This window comes from Triticum aestivum, chromosome 1A, assembly GCF_018294505.1.
Source record: "Triticum aestivum cultivar Chinese Spring chromosome 1A, IWGSC CS RefSeq v2.1, whole genome shotgun sequence".
NCBI classification, from domain to species: domain Eukaryota; kingdom Viridiplantae; phylum Streptophyta; class Magnoliopsida; order Poales; family Poaceae; genus Triticum; species Triticum aestivum.
The window spans coordinates 152,509,435-152,536,882 of NC_057794.1; the positions used below are offsets into that span (position 1 = coordinate 152,509,435).

The following is a 27,448-nucleotide window of genomic DNA, read 5'->3' on the forward strand; positions in this document are numbered from 1 at the left end:
ATGAGGATGTTTTCACATGGCTACCTTGTTGAAGGCATTGCTTCGATGTGCTATGGACTCGCTCTTCAGGGTGAAAACCTACATTCTGGCGTTTGGTTGTTGAATCCTGTAACGACGGCGCTTGAGTGTCATTCCTTACTGAAGGCGTTGCTGTTGAAAAAACTCGTTGTCTTTGTGGTGTCAAGTGATGGTTGGTGCGGTTTGTCAATCGTTGTTTTGATCGTTTTGGAGGTATTTTTCTTTCTCGCTCAGGCATAGCTTTTGTCTTATATGACTTTGCTATTTGCCGGCGTGTTTATTTGTGTGTGTGTGCGCGCGCGCGTTGATGTTGGTTGTGTACATCATTGTGGTTGTATTCACTTGATGCTTTGCTTTGAGTCAATAAAATCCACCTTTTTTTTGAACCTGTCAATAAAATCCACCTTTATACATAAAATGTGGACGTGTGAGCGCTTACGGCTTCTAGATGCAACTAATTGTAAATGGTTGCGCGGAGTTTATTCAACTAGTTTGGTTGATGAATTATTCATAGATTAATCTATGTGGATGAGCTATGCAATTTTGATTTTAATCATGTTTTTTTAACAAAATGATTGTGTGCATGTGATGCAGAGGTTAAGGTAATCCCCTTTTCGAGAAAACATACGAGAGTAGAGTGGAACGAACAAGCCCATTTAACACTGCCGACCAACCTACTCCGCCACCATGGCCGACCTGGTCTGCGCGTACTCGTACGGGCTCCTGGCCATCACCACCCGGACGAACAACGTCTACTGCCCGCACCAGTTCCGGGTGAAGCTCATGCCCAAGTTCATCCTCCTCGCCATGCGGGGCGATCCCATGCGTTCGACGCTGTGCTCCACCGGGCCAGGTAGGCAGCATCACCACGACTCCACGAGGGAGCACTCGGTTGTCGACGCCACGCGCCACATCTGCGGGCTGTTCGTCCTAAACCCTAGCAAGGCAATCTGGACGGTCAGCGACCTTCCATTCAATGACCACAGGTATTTCATCGACCACCAGAAGCTCAAGTTGCTCGGGTGATCGGAGGCTCGTAGCGCACGCCTTGGGAGGAGGGGGTCAAGAAGACGGCAGACTGGTATGCCAAAGCCTTGGGAGGAGGAGGCTCGTAGCGCACGCCTCGGTCGCGCTGCTGCCACGCCGGAGGATGCCCACCCCGCAGGAAAACTTCGACTCCGCCTCCATGACAAACTTTGATTCAGTTAGGACTTCTACCCCATTCGATTAATTAGGTATGTGCTTAAAAGTTTTTACATTCTTGCGTTGGTACCTAGTTTATTGCCATCTAAATACCAACTCACTTATATGTATATGATACATAAAACGGATGATATATGAAATCGCCAACAGTACTATTGCATTTAGAAAAGGTACATATATAGATATATGCGAAGGAGTACCTGAGTTGCACTGAGAAAATTAAGTAGTACCATCACAATACATATGGATACATTGCACTGGTGTGGCCAAGCCTTAATTATAGGATAAAGTCGATTGTGCGCGTATAGAAATACACACATTCATGCAAGTTCTAGTTATATATCACGGATATATGTAGCTTCAATCTCACTTGAAGGTAAATGAGAGACGACACAGCTATGCATGGATGCATCCATCACCTTCCAACTGCAAAGACAAACAAGGGCACTAAAGCATTAAAATACATAGGCGGTTATATATAGTTAACGAAAGCACATAAATATTCGTCTTTGTGACAATACTTGGGTGCTCCTATTGACTGGGGTTGTGTCACTTTTCCTGTTTCTACTATGTATAGCCCATAGAGACCTAAGAGTCAGAAATTTTACTTGAATGTTGCATATCTAGCAACTAGCTCTCTCCATTAGAATTTTCAATATGCTCAGTTATTCACATGCATTAGCAAACATTAAGATTATATTAAATGAATATACATACATAATTTCAGTGAGATTTCGATGAAATTCACCAATTTCAGGCATTTCAGTAGACATTGAAATATTTACCTTTCGGCCAAAGTATTTCAGAAATACACAAAAATTCAAATATTTTTTCATTTTTTAATATTTAATTGTATTCAAATTAATAGTTGGGTCCATTATTGGCCGAAATTTCACTGAATTTCGGTGATTTCGGTTGTTGCTGAATTTTTCCTGAAGCCGAAAGTGAAAACCATGCCTACAGTACAGGCTAGAAGAATATCTTACCTGAGTTGAAACTTTTTCGGTCCTCCTGCTGGGAGCAGTACTGAGGGTGCTGCTGCATGAAGTTGAACTGCAGGAAGGTTCTCGGATCACAATGGATCATATTTTGCTCGTACTCATTCGATGTCGAAGCCGCCCCCATCATGTTCAACGTCTGCTGTTGCCCCCTTTCAGTCTCAGCTACCTGCGTTGAGATTAGTTCGTGACTTGGACTGTTTGTGTACCTTATTAGTTTAAAGTTCTCATGTAAGTCACATGCATTGTCTTTTGTAAATACTCCCTCCGTGCGGAAATACTTGTCATAGAAATAGATATAAATGGATGTATCTAGAACTAAAATACATCTAGATACATCCATTCCTTGGACAAGTATTTTCGGACGGAGGGAGTAGGAGATACTAGGTACTTACTTTTTCCCTCAAGAAGAAGTTGTTATTCTGCAGCTCCATTTCCTGAATATATATGGCTCATCTTGTAATTTCAATTTTTTAATGTCAAAGCAAGGAAAACAGCTGCAAGAAGAAAAGACGCTATTGTTTTATTGTGTTACGTACCCTTCTCTGCATGTACTCAATTTCAGCGCATAGTAATTCGTTCTGCAGATTAAATGTGAAGGTCAGGAGCTAGACAAACAAAATAGTTCTTTTCAACAGAATTCATGCAAGTGTTCATAGCAAACTGAACCTTTCTTGCTCTAATCTTTCCTAGGCCTTTGTCCAGCCTTCCCTCCAGCTGCTTCAGGTCTCTGTGGCTCATGGTGGCCATTGTATCGCCTATTAGAGTCCTATGGCATCAATGTAGGCAAGAGTTTATTTACAAAGCAAAATGGAACTTGCTTGATAAGTTGAGATTAACTAAGTTGCTGACTTGGGGAAAAAATGAACCTGTTGGAGTTCTGCAAGGTGGTTATCTGCTGCTTCAGCTTCGCAGATTCCTGCTGGTAGTGCTGCAAGTTTGTAATTTGAGTCCAGTGAGTACAATATACAGATATTGGTATTGGAGAATGACTAATAAATATTACATGATTTCATTCACAAATTGCTGAATGTGAGTTTCCACTCATGCATATTTGTTTCATATATATGTGAAATTAGGAGAAGAGCAGTGCTCATTCTTCGTGGTTCCAGCATTCTATTTGTATAGCATGCACATGCATCAAAACCATGCATTATTAGGCGTACTTAAGTAAAGTAAAGGTAGACTCTCTAAATATTTTTTTGAAAAGGTAGACTCTCTAAATATAATTTTAGTATTTTTATTGAAAACTACATTTATGAAAACAATGACAATTTTTTGCAGCGCATCGACTTAGATAAATCAATTGACACAACGCTCCGCCATGAAGGGTGGAACAGCATCATGCAACATACCTCCTTGTAAATCTTCTTATCCAGACACTAGACACTAGTATTTTGAAAACTGTGGTAATGTAAAACCTCAGTATTTCAATGTCTGGACAATTAATGAATAATCCAGTTTCTAAGACCCATAGTTTTCTCAGTTTGGTTCAGAAAAAAAGAGGTCAAGACCTCTTTTTAAAATACTGCAGAAATACTACAGTATTAGAGATACTACGGTTTATAAAACTGTGGTATTTATCGATGCCAAACACAGCAAAGTTTTTCAAACTATGGTTTTAAAAAAAAACAATATTCCACGAAATTCCAAAAATACTTACTGAGCCAAACGAAAGCTATGTTTAGAGAAAATAAACTCATGAAGACAAACTAACTCACTCCACACTACGGTCCCTTTCATTACTCTAGTTTTTGCGATATACCACAATATTTACTGGTGGCTGGCTGGCTGCACAAGTAGTCATATGCATATATACATAAAAGCACATGAATTATAAGTTGGTATTTCAGACGAATCATTGGTCCTTCTGTCTAACATGTAACCCACATGAAAATATATGTTATTCAGGTGAAACTAGCAAGCATGGCCCAAAACTGTTTTTCCTGGAACTATTTAAATATCGTTGCTACTTGACACGAACCACGTACATACCTATGCCTACTAAATCTTGATCTCAACAAATCTAAACCAGAGAAATGGTTAACCCATATAATCAGATCAACAAATTAACCAGGAACTTATATATTATAAGCGTATTTCTTTCTTCCCAAAAGAAACAGATGTGGGCGCATTTCTGATTTGCTAAACCTCAGTTTGCATGTTACTGTCTCTCCCGTCTCCCGTCTGAATGATGCATGAAAGTGTCCACTGCACACATACAGAATTACATATATAAATATGGTCTGCTGGTCCAAACATGATCTCTTGAGAGTAGTATCACCGGACATTCCTTTGTGTAATGACCACAAGTTCCCTATGACCAGGATGTCCAATCTGAAGATTTTGCTCAAAGGAATCCTTTTGTACGCTGGAGCACAGTTAGATGGAATGTTGACTAGCAGGGTGAAGTTCCTAGTAGTAGGACTAAGACTGCATGCAACCTAGGGGCCGGGTTGCTAGGGTCTAGAAATATTTTATGTTGACTTGTTGAGTGACATATGATGTTACCTGGGCATTGATCTCTGCGACTGTACCAGCGCTGGAGGTGTCACTTGTTGCCTTCTTGTATCTCTCAATGGTTGCTTTCACGCTGCATTAATTTGGGTACACACCAGTGGAGTTAGTACAAGCATAAATATGAACTTTCTAGTTCGTACCAACACAAATAATACTCAAATTAACAGTAATAATTAACTTCATTAACTGGAAACAACAGTAATAAAAAATAAATCAAAGTTCTGTTTTTCGGAAATTAACAGCGATTTATTCGGGAAAAAACCTCATTAAATGATTCAGAAAATTTATAACCAACTTTTATAATAACGTGGTAGATTTGGGGGATATTAGATTAGTTATATCAAATTAATGTGCTATTATTGCATACTTCAAATATTGGTTGTCAAGATTCAGAAACCGGACTTTGTTACTTACCACATCATTACTAAAATAGAGTCCAGATAGACCCTTGCCAAAAATAGACCAAATAAATTGGATGTATCTCATAGTTTTTAGGACAATGTATATACAGTTGCTCTGTTGTATTGAACAAGAGCAATGTGAAATCCATCAGGTCGATGTAGAAAAAACATCATATGTCATGCTGGGCAAAGATGTGTGCCATCACTAGCCTTTTCCACGAGCTAACTAGCTTGTACTACAGTGTGGTCGCTCTTTACCGAAGACTTCCTTTCCAATATTAAGAGGCCTTCAAGGTGTACAATGTCCAGACATGGATATTTTACATGTGAGTATGTGACTTCAAGAGAATTCCAGTTGTGTTTGTATTTTATGTTTTCTTTTCGAAAAGTGCTTGTATTTTATGTTGTTGAATCTAACGGCCAATTTCATAGTATTGATCAGTATAGTCAGTAGCTAGCCATATAGCTATATGTGGTGTTTGATATCCATCTTTAGTTTGCTCACATAAGTTTACGCCCGCGGCATTTATGGGAAAAAATTTAAATCTGATTTTACACACGCCATGATCCCATCAGTTCCCAAGAAAATTGCATGCACTAGTGTAACGCAAGAACCAAAAGGATGTCGTCAAAGTGAACTGTGTGATTTTATTAATTACCTTTGCTAATTTATGTTTATATGATGTAAAGAATCAGAAACTGGAGCTTAGAAACAATTTTGAAGCAAAAACATGTGTCACCATATTTAACATGGAACATCTAACTTACTATCACATCAATATATACATTAACATACCACCAATGTACCACTGTCAAACATAAGACTGGGAAATTCTTCATTGCTAAAGAAAAATCAGAGCACAGGTTATTAGCCAAAAAATCGAGTACTGTGAAACAATATATTCCACCCCGCACATAAAATAAAACCCCACCAAAGAGTAATGTCACTAACTCACTACATTTCCTCTCCAAAGCAACATTAAAAAAGAATGCTTCACTTCTCAAAAAATAGTACTAGTAGAATGCATGCTTCAAAGGGAAGACCATAGTTACCACTACCTCTGCTACGGCCACCATCGAACACCGACGAGAACGAATGTCACATCACGTATAATAATGCAAAGCCACTGTTCATTATGACACGCACTGTTGACACGGATTTCTCTCACTGCTGGACGGAACCTTAGCATCGTCCAGCATGCTATTCGCTGCGGCACAGAGAACACGCCCTATTACCCAGTGTTTATTCGTAGGAGAGAACCACGGCAGCCAAGGTCTCTGCTTTTACCCGTCCCTTCTGACCACCCATGGAGCTCACCCATCCTCTCTCTCTCTCTCTCTGTTGTACAGTTGTACAGTAGTACCCGATGCAACGTACGGCTTGATTCTGACCGCGCCGTGACAGCCATTGGCTCCGTACGCAGGGCAGCCTTCACATCACTGTAGACACACATAAACCACCGGAGAGAGGTTGTCGCTTGACAGTGTAGTACAGTGAACACATATGTCCGGGTAAAGCCAAGATTTTCAAATAAATCTTTACTGCTACGGTGCTGTGCCTTCACTGTATTGGCGGGTCATGAAAGTACAGTGCTGCTGCCAGAAGCTAGCTAGGGGCCCAGAGCTGGCGTGATGAGCCTTGGCTTAACAAGAGGACACCACACATGGCCCTAATGAGGAGAGAGGCGTCGCTGCCACCAGCACCACACGCACAGGCAACAGTAACATCTACAGCGCGCGGAGAGAGAGAGAGAGAGAGAGAGGGAGATGGGGGCACATGTGACGGAACCCTAACCCTAACTCATCATTGGCGGGGAACAGAAGGCGATGATGCAAAAGAAGCTTGATGATATCGTGGCTTACATCTGTGTGTGTGACACATACACACAGATGATCTTGTATGCAGCAGTTACGGAGTTACTGCAGATATACCAAGCCCAGGGAGAAAAAAAGTTGCTAGCTAGTAGATCTGCACCTACGTACACGGTAATTAAGCTATGCCATACAGGTGGGAAAATAGAATAGGCGGTGAGAAACAGATAATAACTTGTAATTTTTTGTGTGATTACATATACATGTTTCTGCCACCCTCTATCGATCGATTATGTATCATGATGAGGTGTGAGGGATCTAAGGCTCTTACCTTCTTCCTATCCCCTCCCCTTCGTCCCATACAGAGAGAGAGGGAGGGAGAGAAAGGAAAGAACATAAATTGAGCAAGAAAAGAAGAGGACCACCAGCCCCAAGCAAACCCAGACACCCATTCCATACACACAAGAAGAGCTGAGAAAGCATGTACACATGCTTCACAAGGCATGCACTGTGCTGAATCTACGCAGACATCTAGCTCACCTCACGGAACCACTAACGAAAGCAGCAACGAAAAACACATCAGCACAAGCTAGCACACAGATGCAAGCTATACGGCGCGAGCGCACACAAAGAAACTGCTGGAATTTCTTTCACCCCCGCTTCAGCCCCCAGAAGCACGGAAATAAACAAGACAGTTAATCAACGGAACGAGTATAGCAAGAAAGATGCAGCTCCCCTTTCCCCCCCTTTTGCCAAGACGAAAGGATAGAAGGAAAGCAGCTCCAATTTGGGCAAGATCACATGAGCATATGCCATGTATGCGTCCGTCTGTGCAGAAAATAATTCAAGAGAGCGGCGAGCACCTGTTGTTGGAGTACTCGTAGAGGCGCCCGCGGCCGGAGAAGACGATGAGCGCCACCTCGGCGTCGCAGAGCACCGAGAGCTCGTACGCCTTCTTCAGGAGGCCGTTGCGGCGCTTGCAGAAGGTGACCTGCCGGTTCGTGGTGTTCTCGATGCGCTTGATCTCGATCCTCCCTCTCCCCATCTTCTCAGCAGCCCCCCCTGCCGATCCCGACCCCGACCCCGGGGACGCAGACTCCTTCACCTTGGATCAGCAACGCAAAATTTCAGTGACACGGACCAAAAGTTGTATCATCAATGGGAGAACAGATGGATCTACATAACCAAAACCGACGGGTTGTATCTCTGGCTGGGCTGTAAATATACCCGATTCTCTTGAGCTGCTACTTCTTGGACCCTTCTTTGGAGATAGGAAGAAAAGGAGAGGCTGTGATCCATCTCCTCTCCTTGGTGGTGCCTTTCTCTCTGCGGCTTTCTTAGAGAGTAAGCACCACTGCCCCTAGCCGAATCTCTCCCTCTTCTTGCGTATCTACTATTTCCCCACCCAGTAGTAGCCATGATTTTATTCTAGCTACTACCCGTTACATGTGCATCCAAATCTTAATCTTTAGGAAAACGGATGCTTAAAGAAGAAGCTAGTTTCAGAGCAAGAAGCAATTACCATTAGGCCTGTGGATGGTGCAGCCAGCTGCTCGTTGAGTATCTGCATGTTTGTGTTTCGTGGGCGGAGAGAGATGGGATGGATAGAGTGAGAGATGAGGAAGGCAAATGAGGGAGAAGAGTGTGTTTAAAGGAGAACGGTAGGAGGCTAGGAGCGGGTGGGGAGGCGATGCTCTGTAGTGGCAGCTGTGGCCCTTGGTGTTTCTTCCTCCTGGACTCTTCTTGATTTCATTTCCACTATGTCACATCTCCTTTTCTTCTTTTGTGTGGTGATGATCTGTGAAATTTACCATGAGTGTGGCCTTAATTACTTTGCATCCGGAGCAGCTTTCCAATAAGTATGTAATTAACATAAGAAATATGAAAATTGTTGGGGAAATTTCGGACCTATATTTCTTCATTTGTTCCACGACCGTTGTCTTTACCAAAGTTGATAAAGAGATAGTATTACTTCATAAAACAAAAATTGAAGACATCATTACTGCAGTCATCATCTCCTCGTTGGGGCTGTTCCGAGGGGAAACCCTTGATCTGAGTCTCCTGGGTCGGACGATGGCGACGCTTTTGGTCTCATCTTCCCTCATTAGGACATCGTTTCGGAGCAGATACTTGGTTGAGTCGTCAGGAGGTGAAGCTGCATGGTGCAGCGGAGACTTGGCTACAGATGCGTCTTGATGGACAGGTGCAGGGCGGTGGCATTGTTTGGCGCCGTGGCAGCGTCGATGGCTGACTGGCTTGGCAAAGATATTGCGGATATCTTTTCTGGAGATGGGTCAGCGGTTCGATGGTGGTGGGGGCTTCTGAAGCGTGTGCATGCGGTGTATGCTTTGGGCCTGCAGCAGCGGGTGTATGCCGTACATCATGCGGGTGGATCGGCAGTGACCCCGGTTCTAGATGCTGGGGCGTGATGGCATTCTCCATTGTCGTGTTTGTAGGTGTGGGGGGTGACTTTGAATTGTTTGATGTATGTTCTTATCATACCTTTGTTAAATAATTTATTTAAGATGGTTGTGTGCATCTCTTGATACAAAGACCGAGGGTTTCAATCTCCTTTTCAAAGAAAAAAATGATAGAGACACAATAGGAAACACATATTTTGCCATGTGTTTCTTGGTAAGCGGAGTGTATTTTGCTGACCTCTTATAGCGCCTTAAGCCGTGTGTTGGTGTCAAGCACACGGCAACGAACGGGCCCTCGGCTTATCACCCCGTATGTTGTGACACACCTAAGAACACACGACGTATAGAAAAAATTCATTGTATAATAGCAAAAATGCTAGGCTTTACGACCCAAACGACGAGGAACCGTGCCAGTGATTGTTCTCGCCGCTCGTGACAGTGGTCCATATAAGACGAGTGTTGCCTAATGGACCTCATGGTGTATATAATACATTTTCTTTTTAAAAACCCCGAAAACGTGTTGTCTCATGAAAGTCGAGTGGACGATGAAATGCATTTGGCTTACATTGAGTAAATATGCCGCCCACAGCCCAACCAGCCAGTTATATCATGCACAGCACACTTCCCCTCCCCACACCACAACACTGCCGCCAAGCTCGTCATCATCTACCCGGCCTCCCCACCTCACTTGAGGTCGATCGCGCCCAAGATCTTGAATCCTACAACTGCGATGTCTCCTCTCCGCCACCTCGATGACGGCGACTCCTCCACCACCAAACCCGACGCCGACCCTGCCTGCACCTGTAGCACCTTGACGCCGGCGACCGAGAAAACCCCACCGGCCGAAGGTGAGCTCCTCCATTCATCTCATTTTTTCCTATTAAGTTTTGTCATATTTTGGTAAGTTTGGAAATTTCATGGGCATATGATGATCTTCGCAATGGATTCTGGTTTTAGGTTAGTTTGAATGCTATAGTGTAGATAGATGAGTTTAAATTAACTAGATTATGGATCGATGATATATATGAAGGTAGATTATGGTAATTAATCTTCTTGACATGGATATGAGATACGTATGGATCGATGATATGGATCGAGCTAGCGAGGTAGATTGGCTTAATTTGATGTGGGTGATGGTGGAGAATATGGATGTCTATATTGATAAAATTATACGGATATGATTGAATTTTTTTCTTCATGCATATGCGTAGCATTTTAGAATCTTATGTGTCAATAAAAGTGGTTTTAAGTGTCTTGTCCCATTAGAAACTTATTACAATGATGAAGTTTGCTCTCCTCCCACAAAAACACATATGTTGCTAAAGAAAGAGAACAAGTTAAAAACAAAAATATATATATATACGATTCTCTTTACGGATCATGACCTAAAGAAAACGAACAACCTGAAATTAATTTTATTATTATTCGAGCACCTCACAGGTCTTAAGATAAACTTCCATAAAAGTGAATTATTCTGTTTTGGTGAAGCCTAAGACGAGGCCCACCTATACGCTAAACTGTTTGGTTGCAGTTTAGGCCTGTTTGCGATCAGTTATTTGGGGCTACCGATGCATTATCGGAGACTCACAAATGCTGAATGGAAACACGTCTAGAAAAGACTACAAAAATGATTAAGCGATTGGAAAGGTAAAGTGTTATCTCTCGGTGGAAGATCGGTACTCATAAATTCAGTGCTAAGTAATATAGTACTCTACATGATTTCCTTCTTCCAACCGCCTATAGGAGTCTTAAATAGATTGGATTATTTCTGATCAAGATTCTTTTGGCAAGAATATAGTGAGAAAAAGAAGTATCGTCTGGCTCAATGGAGTGTGGTTTGTCGTCCCAAAGACAAAGGAGGGATGGGAATTCATGATCTTGAGGTTAAGAATATTGCTCTCCTCGGCAAATGGTTGTTTAAGTTACTGACAGAAAATGGTGTACGGCAAACCCTCATCGCGAGAAAATATGTAGGCTCAAAAGCAACGTCCAAAGTATATTGGAAGCATAGTGACTCGCACTTTTGGGCTGGTCTAATAGCTATGAAGAAATACTTCTTCCCTATGCATCCTTCACTCTTAAAGATGGATCGGAAATTAGATTCTGGGAGGATAAGTGGCTAGGCAATGCTACACTCCGAGAACAATATCCGCTCTATACAATATTGTGTGTCACAAGGGAGATACAATTGCAATAGTTCTGGAATCCTTTCCGCCGAATGTGATGTTCAGAAGAGATTTAATTGGTCCCAAACTTGCATCGTGGAACACTCTATTACTAAGACTATCCATGGTACAACTGTCACAAGGCGCCAATGAATTTCTTTGGAGCCTACAAGTGAATGGTAAATTCATGGTGAACTCCATGTATAGTGTTATGATCCAGTCAGATGTGCTAGTTGATAATGATAAGAAGATTTGGAAGACAAACATACCGGTTAAAAATAAAACCTTTGCATGGTATCTTCATCGAGGAGTCATTCTTACTAAAGATAACCTTATTAAGAGGAATTTGCATGGAAATACGTAATATATGTTCTGTCATCACGACGAAACAATAAAACACTTGTTTTCCAAATGCAAATTGGCCCGTTCTATATGGTTGCCATCCAAGTAGCTTCTGACTAGTACCCTCCATGTAGTGTTGCTAATATATTCGGCGACTGGTTATATGAAATTGATTACAGGTTTAGAATTCTTCTCAGGGTGGGAGCTCTTGCCATTATTTGATCATTTTGGCTAAGTAAAAATGATAAGGTTTTTAACGAAAAAAGTACTTCTCTTATGCAGGTTACCTATGATTGCATGATGTCGCTTGAAACTGCGTCGGCATTTTCCCAAAGAGGAAGGGATGATACAGTACAACTACGGTAGGTACTTCCCTTAGTTGTGAAACCAAGGTATCAATCCAGTAGGAGAACCAAGCAACACTATGTAAACGGTACCTGCACACAAAGAATAAATAGTTGCAACCCGACGCGTATGAGGGTTGTCAATCCCTCTTCGGGTAACGGCGCTAGAAATTATCAAGTTGACGGGATAAAATTTGTGGTAGATTGGATAGATAGATCTTGATAAAACGCGAAATAAAAGATGCAAATAAAATGTGTAGCAAGTATTTTTGGGTTTCTGAAATAATAGATCTGAAAATAAAAGCGAATAAAAATAGATTTCAAAGCAAATACAATGAAGAATAGACCCGGGGGCCATAGATTTCACTAGTGGCTTCTCTCAAGAAATAGCACACGATGGGTAAACAAATTACTGTTGGGCAATTGATAGAAAATCGAATAGTTATGATGATATCCAGGCAATGATCAATATATAGGCATCACGTCCAAGATTAGTAGACCGACTCCTGCCTGCATCTACTACTATTACTCCACACATCGACCGCTATCTAGCATGCATTTAGTGTATTAAGTTCATGGAGAAACAGAGTAATGCAATAAGAATGATGACATGATGTAGATGAGACCTATTCATGTAGGAATAGACCCCATCTTGTTATCCTTAATAGCAACGATACATGCGTGTCTTGCTGCCCCTTCTGTCACTGGGAAAGAACACTGCACGATTGAACCCATCACAAAGCACCTCTTCCCATGGCAAGAAAAATTGATCTAGTTGGCCTAACTAAACCAAATATTCGAAGAAGAAATACGAGGCTACAAAGAATCATGCATATAAGAGATCAAAAGAAGACTCAAATAATATTCATGGATATAGATTTGATCATAAACTCAAAGTTCATCGGATCCCAACAAACACATGGCAAAAGGAGTTACATCAAATAGATCTCCAAGAGACCATTGTATTGAGAATCAAAAGAGAGAGAATAAACCATCTAGCTACTGCCTACGGACCCGTAGGTCTACGATGAACTACTCACACATCATCCGACAGGCACCAATGAGGATGATGAACCCCTCTGTGATGGTGTCTAGATTGGATCTCGTGGTTCTGGAACTTGCGGCGGCTGGAATTGTGTTTCGTCGACCACCCTAGGGTTTCTGGATTATTTGGTTATTTATAGGGCGAAGAGACGGTGCAGTAGGCCACTGAGGTGGGCACAACCCATCTGGGCGCGCCTGGGCCTCCAGGCGTGCCCTGGTGGGTTGTGTCCCCCTCGAGGCTCACTTATGGTACTTCTTTGGCCCATCGGTGGTCTTTTGGTCCAAAAAAATTCTCCAAAAAGTTTCGCTGCGTTTGGACTCTGTTTGGTACTGATATTCTGCGAAGTAAAAAAGCAAAATACAACAACTGGCACTGGGCACTATGTCAATAGGTTAGTCCCAAAAAATAATATAAAGTTGATATAAAATGATTGTCAAACATCCAAGAATGATAATATGATAGCATGGAACAATCAAAAATTATAGATACGTTGAAGACGTATCAATGCACCGGTACGCTCCGTTTATGGTCATCTCTACGACATGTGGAGAATCCAAACCTGTTTACGGAGGTGTGTGCACCTTTGGAGGCCACGGCAAGGGGTACTTTTACTCTATATGGATGGTAGCATGATCTTCGAATTGGCCCTCCTACGTCTTAGGTGTTATGCAGTCTCCACATGATTACTTGTATTCCGCCTCTTTTCTTTTTTGAAAAGTGGACTTGGTTATGGTTGTGTTCATCTTAGTTATGCAGAGGTCGGGTGTAATACTTAAACCGTTTAAATAATAAAGTGCCCTTCATCGGAAACACTTATCTCTTCTTTGGTAATTAATTAAAAATATGCTATCGTATTATGTTAAATGTAATATATATATATATATGTGTGTGTGTGTGTGTGTGTGTGTGTGTGTGTGTGTGTGTGTGTGTGTGTGTGTGTGTGGAAGTATTTACATGCAAATGCTATGTTTCATATGGTATATTACATGTTATTGTTTTATCACTACTGCAGGATGCTGCTAACACGACACTACGATCAGAGACCCTTTGACGAAATTGTGTGCGATGCATTTAATCGCAAACGATGATGTAAAAAACTGTCAAAAAAGATGCAAAACATTTGCGATGGCGGACCCATCAAACACGGTTTCGATTTTAGTTGCGTGTGTGATGCAGGGCATACGGTTCAATTCAATTAACTATTTGTGATGAGGAAGAAGAACAGAAACGGGCATCCAGATAAGGCGTGTGCGATATATGGCATACAGTTCACTCGGATGAACTGTTTGTGATTAGGCAACACAAAAGAAACGGCCAGTCACATCAAGGTGTGTGCGATATATAGCATACGGTTTACTTGGATGAACTGTTTGCTTTGAGCTAAGAGAACAGAAACGGTTCAATTTAACAAGATGTGTGTGATACGCAGCAAATAGGTCTGTAATCAGAAATGTGTGCGAAGAGCCGAAGACCGATAATAATACAGACGATTGCTGCTAATAAGCCGTGTGTGTTGTGGGCAAACGCTTGGTGGTTTATAATTGTCAGCGATTGATGAAATCATCACCGACGGGTTCTCCAGTATGGTCCGTGTGCGATGTCATTGCACACAGAACAACAACATATGTACTTCTAACTTATAAGGACTTGATTCCATAGAAAGATTGAACATCTAATTACATATGTGGCTAGTACACACATGACCTTTGCACACACCAAAGTATGTTCCAAAATTCCTAGAAAACTCAAATAATGTATAAAAAGGCAAAACAAACCATGAATAATTTCATATTTTTAGGACGACGCTACTATAGTTGCATGCTGCCTCTGTAAAATAAATCAAGGCAGGAAGAGACAGCATATGTTGTTTCGCACACATAGGTGACAAGGTCCCTCTCGGAACCATGAGCCTTTTTGAGAGAAGCTCCGGTTTGTAAGAAGTTTGTACCAAAACTTGTCCCAAATTGGACTAACTTTTAACCACGGCATGTTGGTTCTATGTCACAACACCATGCCAAGTTTCATGATTTTGAGGCGAGTTTTGGATTTACAGTAATTTTAAAACCAGGTTTCTCAATGTTTACTGTCGAGTCGGCACCGCCCTGGATAGGCTTTTTCCTCATGGGTCCCAAATGACAAATCCAAATCTGTCACTACCATGCAGCTTTTCTTATTAAGAATTACATCCCATTTGGTGTGCTACCTGAAAATAATGAACAAACATCTCAAGGATCCCGCGAGAGATGTTCTTTCCCTATGTTGTGAATGCTTATAATATTTATGTCTTAATTAAAGAAATGACAAGCCAATGGCCCAGTATGAAAGAAAATATGGGTCAAAGCTAAGTTGAAAAGGGCAACAATATATAACTCCAGCTTACAAATAGTACAAAAGCACGGGGATTAATTGCTCATCAGGTTTAGACAAAATCCAGATTGAACAGGACAATGACATCTAACTCAACCAAAGTTTTCTGCAGTCACAATCAAATGGATCGGACTGATCCATAAAATCAAGATCCCGGGCCAGAAATTCTATTGGTCCATGATGACAATCTATTGTAAATAGAAGCCGACACGATCAGAAGCCCTTAGGTCCACCTAAAACTTCTTTTTATGTTGTTTAACACTTGCAGCCGTAAGAAATTTCTTGTCGAAAAACTTAATCCTCATGGACAATAGTGCCCTCACATTCAACATGAAGAATGTGACAAAGCTAGTGTTTGCATTGTTGGATGCATATCCTTCCAGCGTTACTGTCTTCAAACGAATGTCATGAGATCTGAGAAAAACCCGGTGCTTCTTGAACCATTGATTGGTTATACTTTTCTCTCCATGTGTTAGTGCCTAAATAGAGATGAAGATTTAAAACACTTAATGTCTAAAAAAGATTATGTTAAAAGAGTGATAGTTGAACGATTAATTATAGTACATTATATATGGGATTTTAACGTGCGTGAAATCATCACCTTTATATACAAATTCTCCAGACATGAAAAACATTGCAGCAAGCCAATAATCGTGTTCAGATCAAAACACCACATATTGATATGTAAGGTCTTGACAGAATCCACCACCACTGATAGGATGGACAAGCTCTTCATTGAGCATAGAACATACACTACAAAAAAAGACACATCCGTGACATTTTGGGCCGAACAAAAAAAATATGTCATGCTTATGACACTTCTATGACGATAATTGTGACAAAACCCGGTATCATCATAGATGTGGTGGGCTCCTACTTCTATGACCAAAAATCATGATAGAAAATGGGCTTTTCGTCCTGGGTGGGCCAGAGACACAACTGCATGACATTCTTTGGGCCATCCATGATGGAAAAAACCGCGGTAGAAGCGAGGGCGAGGAAAATATCGGAGAGTTCACGGTTACGGTGGGTGGTCGGGGCCGAGTGATGCGCGTTTCTCTCATACACGTACATGCGTGAGTGTGAGGCATTGGGCTCTAACTGAACCCAAGCGAAGCGTTCGCCTACTGAACCGGAGCGATTGCACTGCAGGCTACAGGTTAATGAACCCGAGCGATCGATCGATCTGGCTGTTAACTGAACCCGATCGAGCAATTCCTTCGCTACTGGTGCTAACTGAAGCCGATCGAACCCCGCTACCTCCTTCCCTTGATGAATAGTGAGCGTCGTTGGGGGATTTGAATGAATAGTTCCCAGCGGGGGGTTGGATGAACAAGACCCCGTGGTAGTAGAGGCCGTTGCCGCTGGATGAACAGGACCCCGATCAAGCGGTTGGGGGTGGATGAACAGGACCCCGTGGAGGGCTAGATGAATAGGTCCCCGTGGAGGGCTGGATGAACATGATGACCCCATGGAGGGTTGGTTGAACAGTAGCCAGTGGAGGGCTGGATGAACAATAGCCCGTGGATGGGTGGTTGAACAGGACCCCGTGGAGAGGGCTGGTTGAACAGTAGTCGGTGGAGGAGCGGTGGAGGCTGGATGAACAGGAGCCCGTGGATAAACAGTCGCAGGTGGAGGCTGGAGGAGGTCGACGGTGGATGAACAGTAGCCCGTGGAGGTGGGAGGAGGTCGACGGTGGAGATGAAAATATACTGTGGAGTCCCATTTTGCGGTACGCCACACCCAATCCGATGAACAGGACCCCGTTTCGACCGTAGCGCTCCAAGATAAGTCTGTTTCCTCCGTTCTGTGGTACGCCACACCCCTCCCGATCAAGAAGACCCCGTTTCGACGTAGGAGGTCCAAGAGAAGTCCGTTTCCTCCGTTTTGCGGTACGCCAGACCCCTCCCGATGAACAGGATCCCGTTTCGACCGTGGCTGGTTGAACACAAGGTCGTTTCCTCCGTTCTGCGGTACGCCAGGCCTCATTTCAATCGGCTGTTCCGTCCAAGCCGGTTGGCTCCCGATGAACACGACGCATTCCGACCCAGTCGGTTGCCTCCCGATGAACAGGACATTGTTTCTTCGCTCCGACCCAGCCGGTTCACTACCCGATGAACATGACATCGTTGCTGCCGTCCGTTGCCTCTCCATGTACACAAGCCCTGGTCGTCCATATATATATATGTGCGAGTACATGCTCGAGACCCCGCCCATATGTACGTATGTGGCCGTATTTTTTGCCCTATGGCTGTACGTACGTGTACATGACTTAGACAGGACTGCGTGAACTGCTATGTCGGGTGCTGTACAACGACACGTGCCGCTACTTACTTGGCCACGATTCATACTTGCAGAGAGATCGATCGACCAGTATGTACATACACATTCGCGACCAGACAGACAACATTGACTGGGTGGGTCCCAGCGGTCAGGGAGAATAAGGACGCACTTCCTTGCATGCGAAGATATAGCTGCTCGGTCCTAGCTATCAGGGGGAGGAATCATTTTTATTTTGAGAGTAATAAGGAGGCACTTCCTTGTGTTCGAAGATGTAGCTGGTGGGTCCAGCTATCAGCCTCACCGCCTAAAGTCCTCTTCCGTTGCTGTCCTCCATTGACCACGTTAACCACGCCGCGCCGAGAGCATCAAGACGGTGGACGATGGCGAGGCCTAGGAAGGGAACGACGTGGAGGCAGGGAAGACATGGCAGTGGATGCCCATGCGAAGGGGAGTACGTGGGTTGACTGCTTCAGCTGTAGTGTGAGGCTGCCGTCGCCGGAGAATAACAGGAGGTGTGGGTGAGTATAGAGGGATGGCATGGCCAGCGGTGGCAGCATAGTCGGACACGGGAGGCAGGAGCAGGCGGCACGGTCGGCACTGGTTTGGGTAGCTGGAGCAAGAAGACCAGAGGTTGAAGAAGCACGATGGCCGTTGGATGGACATCGTACGGTCACTGCAGCTAGAACCGTTTATATTGACTAAGCTAACAAAGCCCATGATACGCGTCAACTTAGTAGGCCCACAGGTCAGCCTCCAAAATGGTGCGCCCTAGATGTTAGGGGGGAGGAATTATTTTTTGGACGGCTGAAGTAAGAATATCCAAGATTGAAGAAGAAGCACGACATCCGTTGGATGGACATCCAATGGCCACTGCTGCTAGAACCGTGTGTTGACTATAAGTTGACCAAGCCTTGCATAAGCGTCAACTTACTTTTTTAGGGACGCATCAACTTTGTAGGCCCACAAATGTATGTCAGAGAACATATAGCTCATTTGCTATTTGTAAGAATGTACATCCCATTTTTGAATTCTAATGGAATTTACTACAGCCTATTTATAGTTTGTTAATAGTACAACCCATTTTCTAGCTAGGAAAATGATTAATAACCAATCGCTCAACACATAGTTCAATAAAATTTCGCACATTTTGATGGGATTCGAAATATTTTTATCCTGAAATTTCTAGTAAGATTAAAAATAATTTCAAAATAAGTTTATATTACGTAAAAATCCAATGAAATATTGCGCGCGCAATAATTAATGAAATTAAAATTTTCAGAATCCAAAAATAATATTTTTTAAAACTAATTACGTGTTTGGTGCATTTTTTATAGTTACTACCCAATTTTTATAACTACATCTCATTTATTATTTCTTAAAGTCCATTTTATTGTTAAGCCTAATGCATTCCTTCTAGGAAAGATTTTGCAGCCCAGCGGGGCGGAGAATAACAAGTTGACCTTGCATGGATATTTCTCAAAAAAAAGTATAGCTGGGCTAGCCATTTTCAGCTCGAAAAAAATAATATCTGTGTTGGGTATCTGTCCTAGGCTAGACAGGCCACAGCCCGCCCAGTTAATACCTGCTCTCCTCTGAACAACAACAAAAACATTGCTGTATTCTCAAAAAAACATCGTTCAAGAAAAACTCAAAAACACAAATACTGCTCGAGCTGCTTGGTCCCAGCTGTCAGCCGCTCCTTGTGCAATTCTCTCATTTATTGACTACATAGGTTGACAATGGTGTGGGACTGTGATGCCAAAAAACCAGGAGGAAGCAAAAAAATTATAGTTGTATATAATAAGGAGGCACTTGCATACGTGCGGCTATGGCCCTGGTGGGTCCCCACTGTCATCCTCTCCAAATAAAGTCATCTTTTCATTCCTCATGTCCGTTGACCATGTTGACAATGTGAGACGTCGGCGCCACGACAAGCGCAACAACTCGAAGGACGACGGAGAGGGCCTCATGGGCCCTATGGATGGTCTGATACAGCACCCGCTGCTCATTCAGGAAGCCAGGATCATAAGGCCACATGTCCGCGATGGCATTGGCGTTCGCTTGTTTGCCGGTGCTCGTTGAGGAGACGGAGGTTGCAACACAGGTCCTCTTGCGCTGGTAGATCTTCCGCCATTAAGGCGTCTAAGTGCGGCCACACCTGCTCTATGGTGAACACGGCATGAACCGGCTTGGACAGTGGCGCCGACTCCTGGTCGGAAGCTATGTTCATCGTCTGATTGTCGTCGCTCAGCTTGGCGAGCTCGCTGGCGAGCCAGCATGTCCTGCTGCTAGACCAACCCGCTGCCAAGCACGAGTCTGACCGCCCTGGCCTACCCAAACCGCCTCCCTCGCCTGCGCACACTTTTCGCCTGAAACAGTCAGTGTCGCCCGCGCTGCTTCCCGGTGCACGCGATTGCTCCATGTTCAAACGACACAAGTGCCATCCATTTGTCCGTCTTCCGTCCACATTAATGATACACGGTTGCCGAGGCAGCTACTCCGGCGCCACCCGTCCGTCCCTCCGCTGCCCACCATTGCTACATAAACTGCTGCATCGGCCATAGCAGCAGTCAGCCGCCTATGTTTCCTTTCTCCTGTCCACACCACTACTGCCCACCATGGTTTCCTCACGCTCCAGCGCTCTTCGGGACGGGCGAACGATGGACCACAAGGAGATGGCAGCCATTGCTACCTACTAGCTGGCCGGCAGGCAGCCAAGGGACGACAATGTCCCAATGGAGAACATGATAGTCGACAATCCGGTGCCAACCCCCTCCTCCATGCCATCCTCGCTGGTGCATTGCACCATGACCATCGGCAAGGCCCATTCCCAATACATGGACACGGTGAGGCAGAAGCGTCAGAAGCAGTTTCAGGAGGCGCAGGCCGCCGCTGCCTACAATCACCATCTCCTCCAGGAGCACCTGCATGCGGAGGAGTAGATCGCCACGGAGCGGGCGGAGCAGGAAGCGCTGCTCGACTCATGCCGCTCCGCCCATGAGAGCCGCCTCAAGCGCTGGCGGTACCGCATGCTGGTGGCGGAGGCTGCGGCCGCCTACAAAGAGGGCGATGAAGCGGGCGAGGCGCTGTTTGGCGAGACCGAGGACAAGGCAGAGGACAATGTCGACTCCGACGAGTCCCCCCTCCGCTAGCATCGACAAGGCCCTGCTCCGCCAAGGCCCAGCGGTGCCAACAATGACGCAGAGGACACCACCGGCTCCGCCGATGCCCCGCCCCGCGGCACCGAGGCGAAGGATTATGCCGGCTTCCACAAGGCCCTACTTCGCCGAGGCCCCGCCACACCAACAACGAGGCAGAAGACATTGCTGGCTCCGCTGAGGCACCGCCCCGTCGGCACCGAGGCGGAGGACCTCACCTGCTTTGACGAGGCCCTACTCCGCCGAGGCCCCGCCCCGCCAACAACGAGGCAGAGGACATCGAGGTCAGCCGAGGTCCCGCCCTGCCGGCAACGATGGGGAGGATTTCCCCCGCTCTGCTGAGGAGCCGCCTTGCCGGCAACGAGATAGAGGACATCACCGTCTCCGTCGAGGCCTCGCCCTGCTGCCAACGAGGCCGTGCCACACAGAAAACGAGAAAGAGTAGAACATGGTAGGTCGCCGCTGCTCGGGACCAAGTAAGGCCATCGCTGCTACCCTCCGGTTGAAACCAAGCTAGGCGGGTTGACCATTGATGGCTGATTATCTTCTTTACGGCGACGTGAAGTCGGAGAGCTACACTGGACACGAGGGGTAACTTCGGATAATTAATTATACGTCCAGCGCACCCCTTTTTAGTTGAAGAATGTATGAAATGTAATGAAATCTAGCATGTTTATATGAAATCCGACAGTGTATGAATGAATTTAGTTCAATTAGTTTGAATTCTTGTATCACTGGCATTGGATGAACATGCAAAACAATACGTACTAGCATTATTCCCAGGGTGATCACCTCGTTTGCTACCCCCTCTGGTCCTTTTTAGTCTGCATATAAGTTTTGTCTGAAGTCAAAGTATCTCTACTTTGACCAATCTTATAGAAAAAGTATTAATATTCACAATGTAAAATCAACTGACTTGAAAGAAAACTAATATGCGATGTAAAAAGGAATAGAGGGAGTACAAAGAGTTTGAGCATCTTTTTAGCGTTCCTGTACATTGCAATCAAACACACAGGCCTGGCAATTCATAGGGAACATCAAAACAATCGATGATTATGCATCTCATCGATTCATATTTCAGAGCCAATATTTACTTCACAATTAAAGAATAAAGAAAAATCGATCGATGCTGCTGACAGCAAAGGGCGTCCCATTTGAAAATATCAAATGCATGTCTTCTTGCTAACATCAATGAGCAAAATTTGGCAAGGTTGTCCCATTCCAAAAGGTCAAATGCGTGTTGTTTTGCGTACATCAATGAGCAAACTTTGACAAGGTTTTCCCAATCCAAAATATCAAATGCCTATGATTGTGGAATGGGCAGGGTTTGCCATCAGTTCGGACATTGACATGGCACCTCGCGCTAAATAAACCAGCTGTTCTTTTTTGTGTAGTTCCACCAAAATCAACCAAATTCGCGTGTAGCTTGTATGATTTCGCCTTTATATGTGGCAACGCCTTGAACATATCGGCACCTCCTTTCTTGTGGTGGAAATGAATGGTTCGATGTATTCATGAACATTTTGTGCAGTTCCAATTGAAATCAAGCTGAGCACCACTATTTGCACAAATACAAAAAAGTGATTAGTATAAAGCAAACTATACTATGAATTGACGGTTTAAATAGGCAACCTACATGATCCATGCATAACACACATTTAAAAAAATGGAACTCACCGGAAGGAATCCTAACACAACATTCTATTGGCCATCACATCAACAAAGATGGAGATCGCGAGTCCTTCTGAGATGAAGTTAGTTTATTCTTGTGGGCAATAATGTAACCATCTCAGCTGCTCCCTTCTTAGGAAGAGAGGCTTGGCTTTTATCCTGGCGTAATAGGAACTAGGAACTTCACGTACTCCATATTATTCTTTAGAGGAGGATGATCCTGTTGTGCAAAGACAACGGGACAACTAAATGCTAGCATCCCTATTTGCTCGAAAAAAGGAAAGGAAATATTTAAAACAACACAGATGAAGCACTTCTCAAGGACAATACCACTTTCTCATGACAATATCTAAATAGTAGCACAACACCAATAGACATGACAAAGCTCAATCATATGGATGAAATCCGTGGGCGAGTACCAACCCTTGTCTGGAGGCTTATTGTGTAGAGCATGAAGGTGAATCACTTCTCGGGAACCATCTATTGTTATCTACTGTGGTTACCATGCTTACTATATACTCCTCGATTAGTTTAATGTTTTCAACATCTTCTTGTGCAGTTCCACTAAAATATATGTTATCTTCAAAGAAGATCCCTGTTTTCACAAGTAGAGATAATTACATAACACATTAAGAGTGGCATCAAATCAGTGGCAAAACAATTGCTCATTCCAGCCATAGCAATAAATTAAGATGCAAAACTATATCATTACTTGTGTCATCACAGTTCCAGTGCTTGATTACAACACTAGGAGTTGGTTTTTATTTTTCTTCCGCTTGTTCTTCCCCTTCATGACTTGGTTCAATAACAGACAAGCTTCGCCTTCAATGTAAGATTTGGCATGTCAATTAGGGAGCACAAGTATAGCACTAAACAACGACATTAAATTTCTGATGAAAGTGGCAAATATAGGCCAACAGTTGTGAAATATCCTTATCACACCTCAATCGGATATTATGGTGCACATACAGATTGAAAGTCTCATTTCCATTTGTGCAGTTCACTAAAATCAAGCAACATTACCGTATAAGTAGCACAACATATGAAAGCACACTGCACAATCATGTGAAAGAAGGCTAGTACTGACCTCTCATGACGCGGAATTCAAACAACTCACAAGAAGAAGATCTGAACCAAATTTGCCAACACGGATAGGAAGTCAGATCTGCTCTTGTTGAGTTCCACTAAGATCAAGCAATCAAGCAACGTTGTCGGTGTGACATTTTGGTTGAACTGCACAAAACACTCTTAAAACAAAGTGTTTTGTGTAGTGCAACAAAAGGTCACAATAGCAACAAGGTGAAGTAGATAACCCTGTTTACACAGAGGTGCAAAGGAAACAACTAGTGGTCAATAACGATGGATGACACAGAAGCCAAAAAAAGAAGCATCTAACTTATCTAAATGGGAAAGAAAGTAAGACAGTAGCATTTCTCAAATGGTGGCATTGATTCATATTAACAGAGAGATTATATTAACAATAAAATTCGTTAAACGTGTAATTTGCTTTTAACTATGGCATTGCATCAATTTTCCAGCGGCATTATTAGAGGGTGTTTGTTTGCAGGGACTTTTTGATGTAGGAACTAAAAGAAGTCCATTTTAGTTCCATCTAAACCAAACATGAGGGACTTTTAGGGACTAAAAGTGGGCATTTGGGACTAAAGAAAGAAGACTCCGAGGGAGAGTCTTTTTGGGACGTTTTCCAACAGTTGCCCCTGCCCCGCATCACACCTTATCTCTATTAGTTCATTACTAGGGGTAACATGGTCTTTTAGGATGTCATTTAATAACCTCTAGTCCATGTTTAGTTGGTACCAAAAAAGTCCTAGGACTTTTTAACCAAACAGGGCCTTCGATTAACAACATCTAAAGAGTTGCACAGGACAGAGAATGCACCAGCACCATGTGCATCTACCGATGTTGAAAGCACAAGTGCTCCCTGGGTGGTTTTGGTAATTAATGTCAACATATCTCTTGTTGGACTAACACTTTTACCTAGTATGTTTCCGATAAGTTCAACAATGGAGTGGCATGGACTAGAGGATGTGGAACCCCTTCAAGATGCTAAGGACAAAGGATTGGCTCAAGCTTCAAGATCAGGACTCTACATTTTCTATTTTAGTGATCCAAGATCACATTGAGTCTATAGGAAAAGCCAATACTATCAAGAGGGGATGAGGTGTTGCTTAATGGCTTGCTTGCTCAAAGTGCTTAGTGATATGCTCCAAAACCCTCAACTACCTTTCCACATCCACATATGACCTAAACCAAACGTCAAACTCGGCCCCACCAATTCTTTCTATCCGGAGCCGCCGAGTTCTGTTAACATAGCCACTGCCAGAAACCCTAATCAGTTCGGGCTCACCGATGGGATCTCGGTCTCACCGAGATGGGCTTGCAAACTCTCTGTTACCTGTTGCAATATTTTCGGTCCCACCGAGTTATGCAATCGGCCCCACCGAGTTTGCTTGGCCAACTCTCTGTTTCGCTTATTACCCAAATCGGTCCCACCGAGTTTGAGTAATCGGTCAAACCGAGTTTTGGTTTTACCCTAACCCTAGCACATCGGTTCCACCGAGTTGAACTAGTCGGTCCCACTGAAAACCCTAACGGTCACTAGGTTTACTAAATTGGTCCGACCGAGTTTTTTCCTTCGGTCTCACCGAGATTGGTAAATTGAGTGTAATGGTTAGATTCTGTGTGGAGGCTATATATACCCCTCCACCCACTCATCATTCGGGGAGAGAGCCATCAGAACATACCTACACTTCCAATACACATTTTCTGAGAGAGAACCACCTACACTTGTGTTGAGGTCAAGATATTCCATTCCAACCATATGAATCTTGATCTCTAGCCTTCCCAAGTTGCTTTCCACTCAAATCTTCTTTCCACTAAATCCAAATCCTGTGAGAGAGAGTTGAGTGTTTGGGAGACTATCATTTGAAGCACAAGAGCAAGGAGTTCATCATCAACACACCATTTGTTACTTCTTGGAGAGTGGTGTCTCCTAGATTGGCTAGGTGTCACTTGGGAGCCTCCAACAAGATTGTGGAGTTGAACCAAGGAGTTTGTAAGGGCAAGGAGATCGCCTACTTCGTGAAGATCTACCTCTAGTGAGGCAAGTCCTTCGTGGGTGACGGCCGTGATGGAATAGACAAGGTTGCTTCTTCGTGGACCCTTCGTGGGTGGAGCCCTCCGTGGACTCATGCAACCGTTACCCTTCGTGGGTTGAAGTCTCCATCAACATGGATGTACGATAGCACCACCTATCGGAACCACGACAAAAACCTCTGTGTCTCCAATTGCGTTTGAATACTCCAAACCCTTCTCTTTACAGTCTTGTAAGTTGCATGCTTTACCTCCCGCTGCTCATATACTCATTGCATGCTTGCTTTATATGTATTGTGTTTGTTAAACTTGTTCTTAAACTCCACTTAAACTTAAGAATATTAAAAACTGCAACTTTTGATAATTAGTGTCTAATCACCCCCCCCCTTTAGACACCTCTTCTCGATCCTTTCAATTGGTATCAGAGCATCGGTCTCCATTGCCTTGGTTTAAACACCATTGGAGGAAGATGGATGTGTCTACTTTGGGGAGTCTTAGACATAGAGTTCCTATTCTTGATGGAGAGTATTTTCATGAGTGGAAAAATGAAATGCTTGAGATTTTCAATGAATATCATTTGAACAAGTACATTACTAGCCCTTGTGCACCTCATGTTGATCCTTTGCACCCTAACCTAGATGAAGATATTGACATGATTCGCAATCTTAGAACTGTTAATCTTATCACTAGAGGCTTGCCTAGAAACTTGATTGGATGTTTGCTGACTCTTAAGTGTGCGTACACCATATGGAAATTCCTTGAGGAACTGTTTCCTAATTACTCCTTGAAAGATCTAGATGAAATCCTCCATAAGTCTATTGCTTTGATTAAGATGAGTTCCAATGATCCCAAATTTGGTGACTGCTTATTTGAGCTTACTGATCTTACGAGTGCCAAAGGAGATGTTGGAATCATTAGCAATATCATTTCCAGGGCTATTAGAATTCATAAAGATAACTATATAAATGATCATTTATCTAATGAATTGCCCTCTCTAGGAATTGATCAATCACAAGATGATGTTGAACATGAATACTCGGATGAGGATGATGATGATGATAGTGACTATGATCTCGATGATGCGATGAGACACTTTGGTCTTATGGCAAATCTTCACGGCTACATGGCTGGAGGAAAGGAATGGGTCCTTGATAGTGGATGTACTGATCATATGACCGGAGATAAAGACATGTTCCGTGAGCTTGCTGAAAATGACGGCCCTCGAAAGTATGTCACTTTTGGTGATAATTCAAAGGGTAAGGTGGTTGGCCTTGGTAAGGTGGCCATCTCACATGATAGCTCCATACAAAATGTCATGCTCGTTGAATCTCTTGGCTACAACTTACTTTCAGTATCTAGACTTGCTGATTTCGGTTTCAATGTCCTATTTACTGAAGTAGACTGCCAAGTGTTTCGTAGAGGTAATCATAAAATGGTCTTTACCGGTATACGTAGAGGAGATCTTTACATTGTTGATTTCACTAAAAAGGCTCAACTTAAAACTTGCTTAATTGCCAAATCTTCTAAAGGCTGGTTGTGGCATAGAAGACTAGGTCATGTTGGTATGCGAAATCTTGATAAGCTTAT

General features: G+C 43.4%; 1 protein-coding gene across 2 annotated transcripts; it reads right to left on the bottom strand.

Annotated features, from left to right (window-relative positions):
• Nucleotides 1-1,406: 1,406 nt before the first annotated feature.
• Nucleotides 1,407-8,676, bottom strand: LOC123041886 (MADS-box transcription factor 58). 2 transcript variants are annotated; one of them, XM_044464454.1, is made up of 9 exons: nt 8,475-8,676; nt 7,816-8,057; nt 4,731-4,812; nt 3,089-3,150; nt 2,889-2,988; nt 2,759-2,800; nt 2,615-2,656; nt 2,208-2,388; nt 1,407-1,647 (listed from the first exon to the last, which is right to left on the bottom strand). In XM_044464454.1, exons 1-9 carry the CDS (start codon nt 8,520-8,522, stop codon nt 1,637-1,639), a joined length of 810 nt encoding a protein of 269 aa, XP_044320389.1. In that variant the 5' UTR covers nt 8,523-8,676; the 3' UTR covers nt 1,407-1,636. The 2 variants fall into 2 exon arrangements, with proteins under 2 accessions (XP_044320389.1, XP_044320381.1); XM_044464446.1 differs by lacking the exon at nt 8,475-8,676 and adding an exon at nt 8,180-8,387.
• Between the last annotated feature and the right edge of the window lie 18,772 nt (nt 8,677-27,448).

What these genes read in the sequence shown, in the direction of transcription:
- LOC123041886 (XM_044464446.1), bottom strand. Translation starts at nt 8,371, where the DNA reads ATGGCTACTACTGGGTGGGGAAATAGTAGATACGCAAGAAGAGGGAGA. An exon ending in TCGCAGAGATCAATGCCCAG is followed by an intron (nt 3,151 to 4,730) that starts GTAACATCATAT and finishes ACAAACTTGCAG; the next exon opens with CACTACCAGCAGGAATCTGC. An exon ending in ACTTCTTCTTGAGGGAAAAA is followed by an intron (nt 2,389 to 2,614) that starts GTAAGTACCTAG and finishes ATCTCAACGCAG; the next exon opens with GTAGCTGAGACTGAAAGGGG.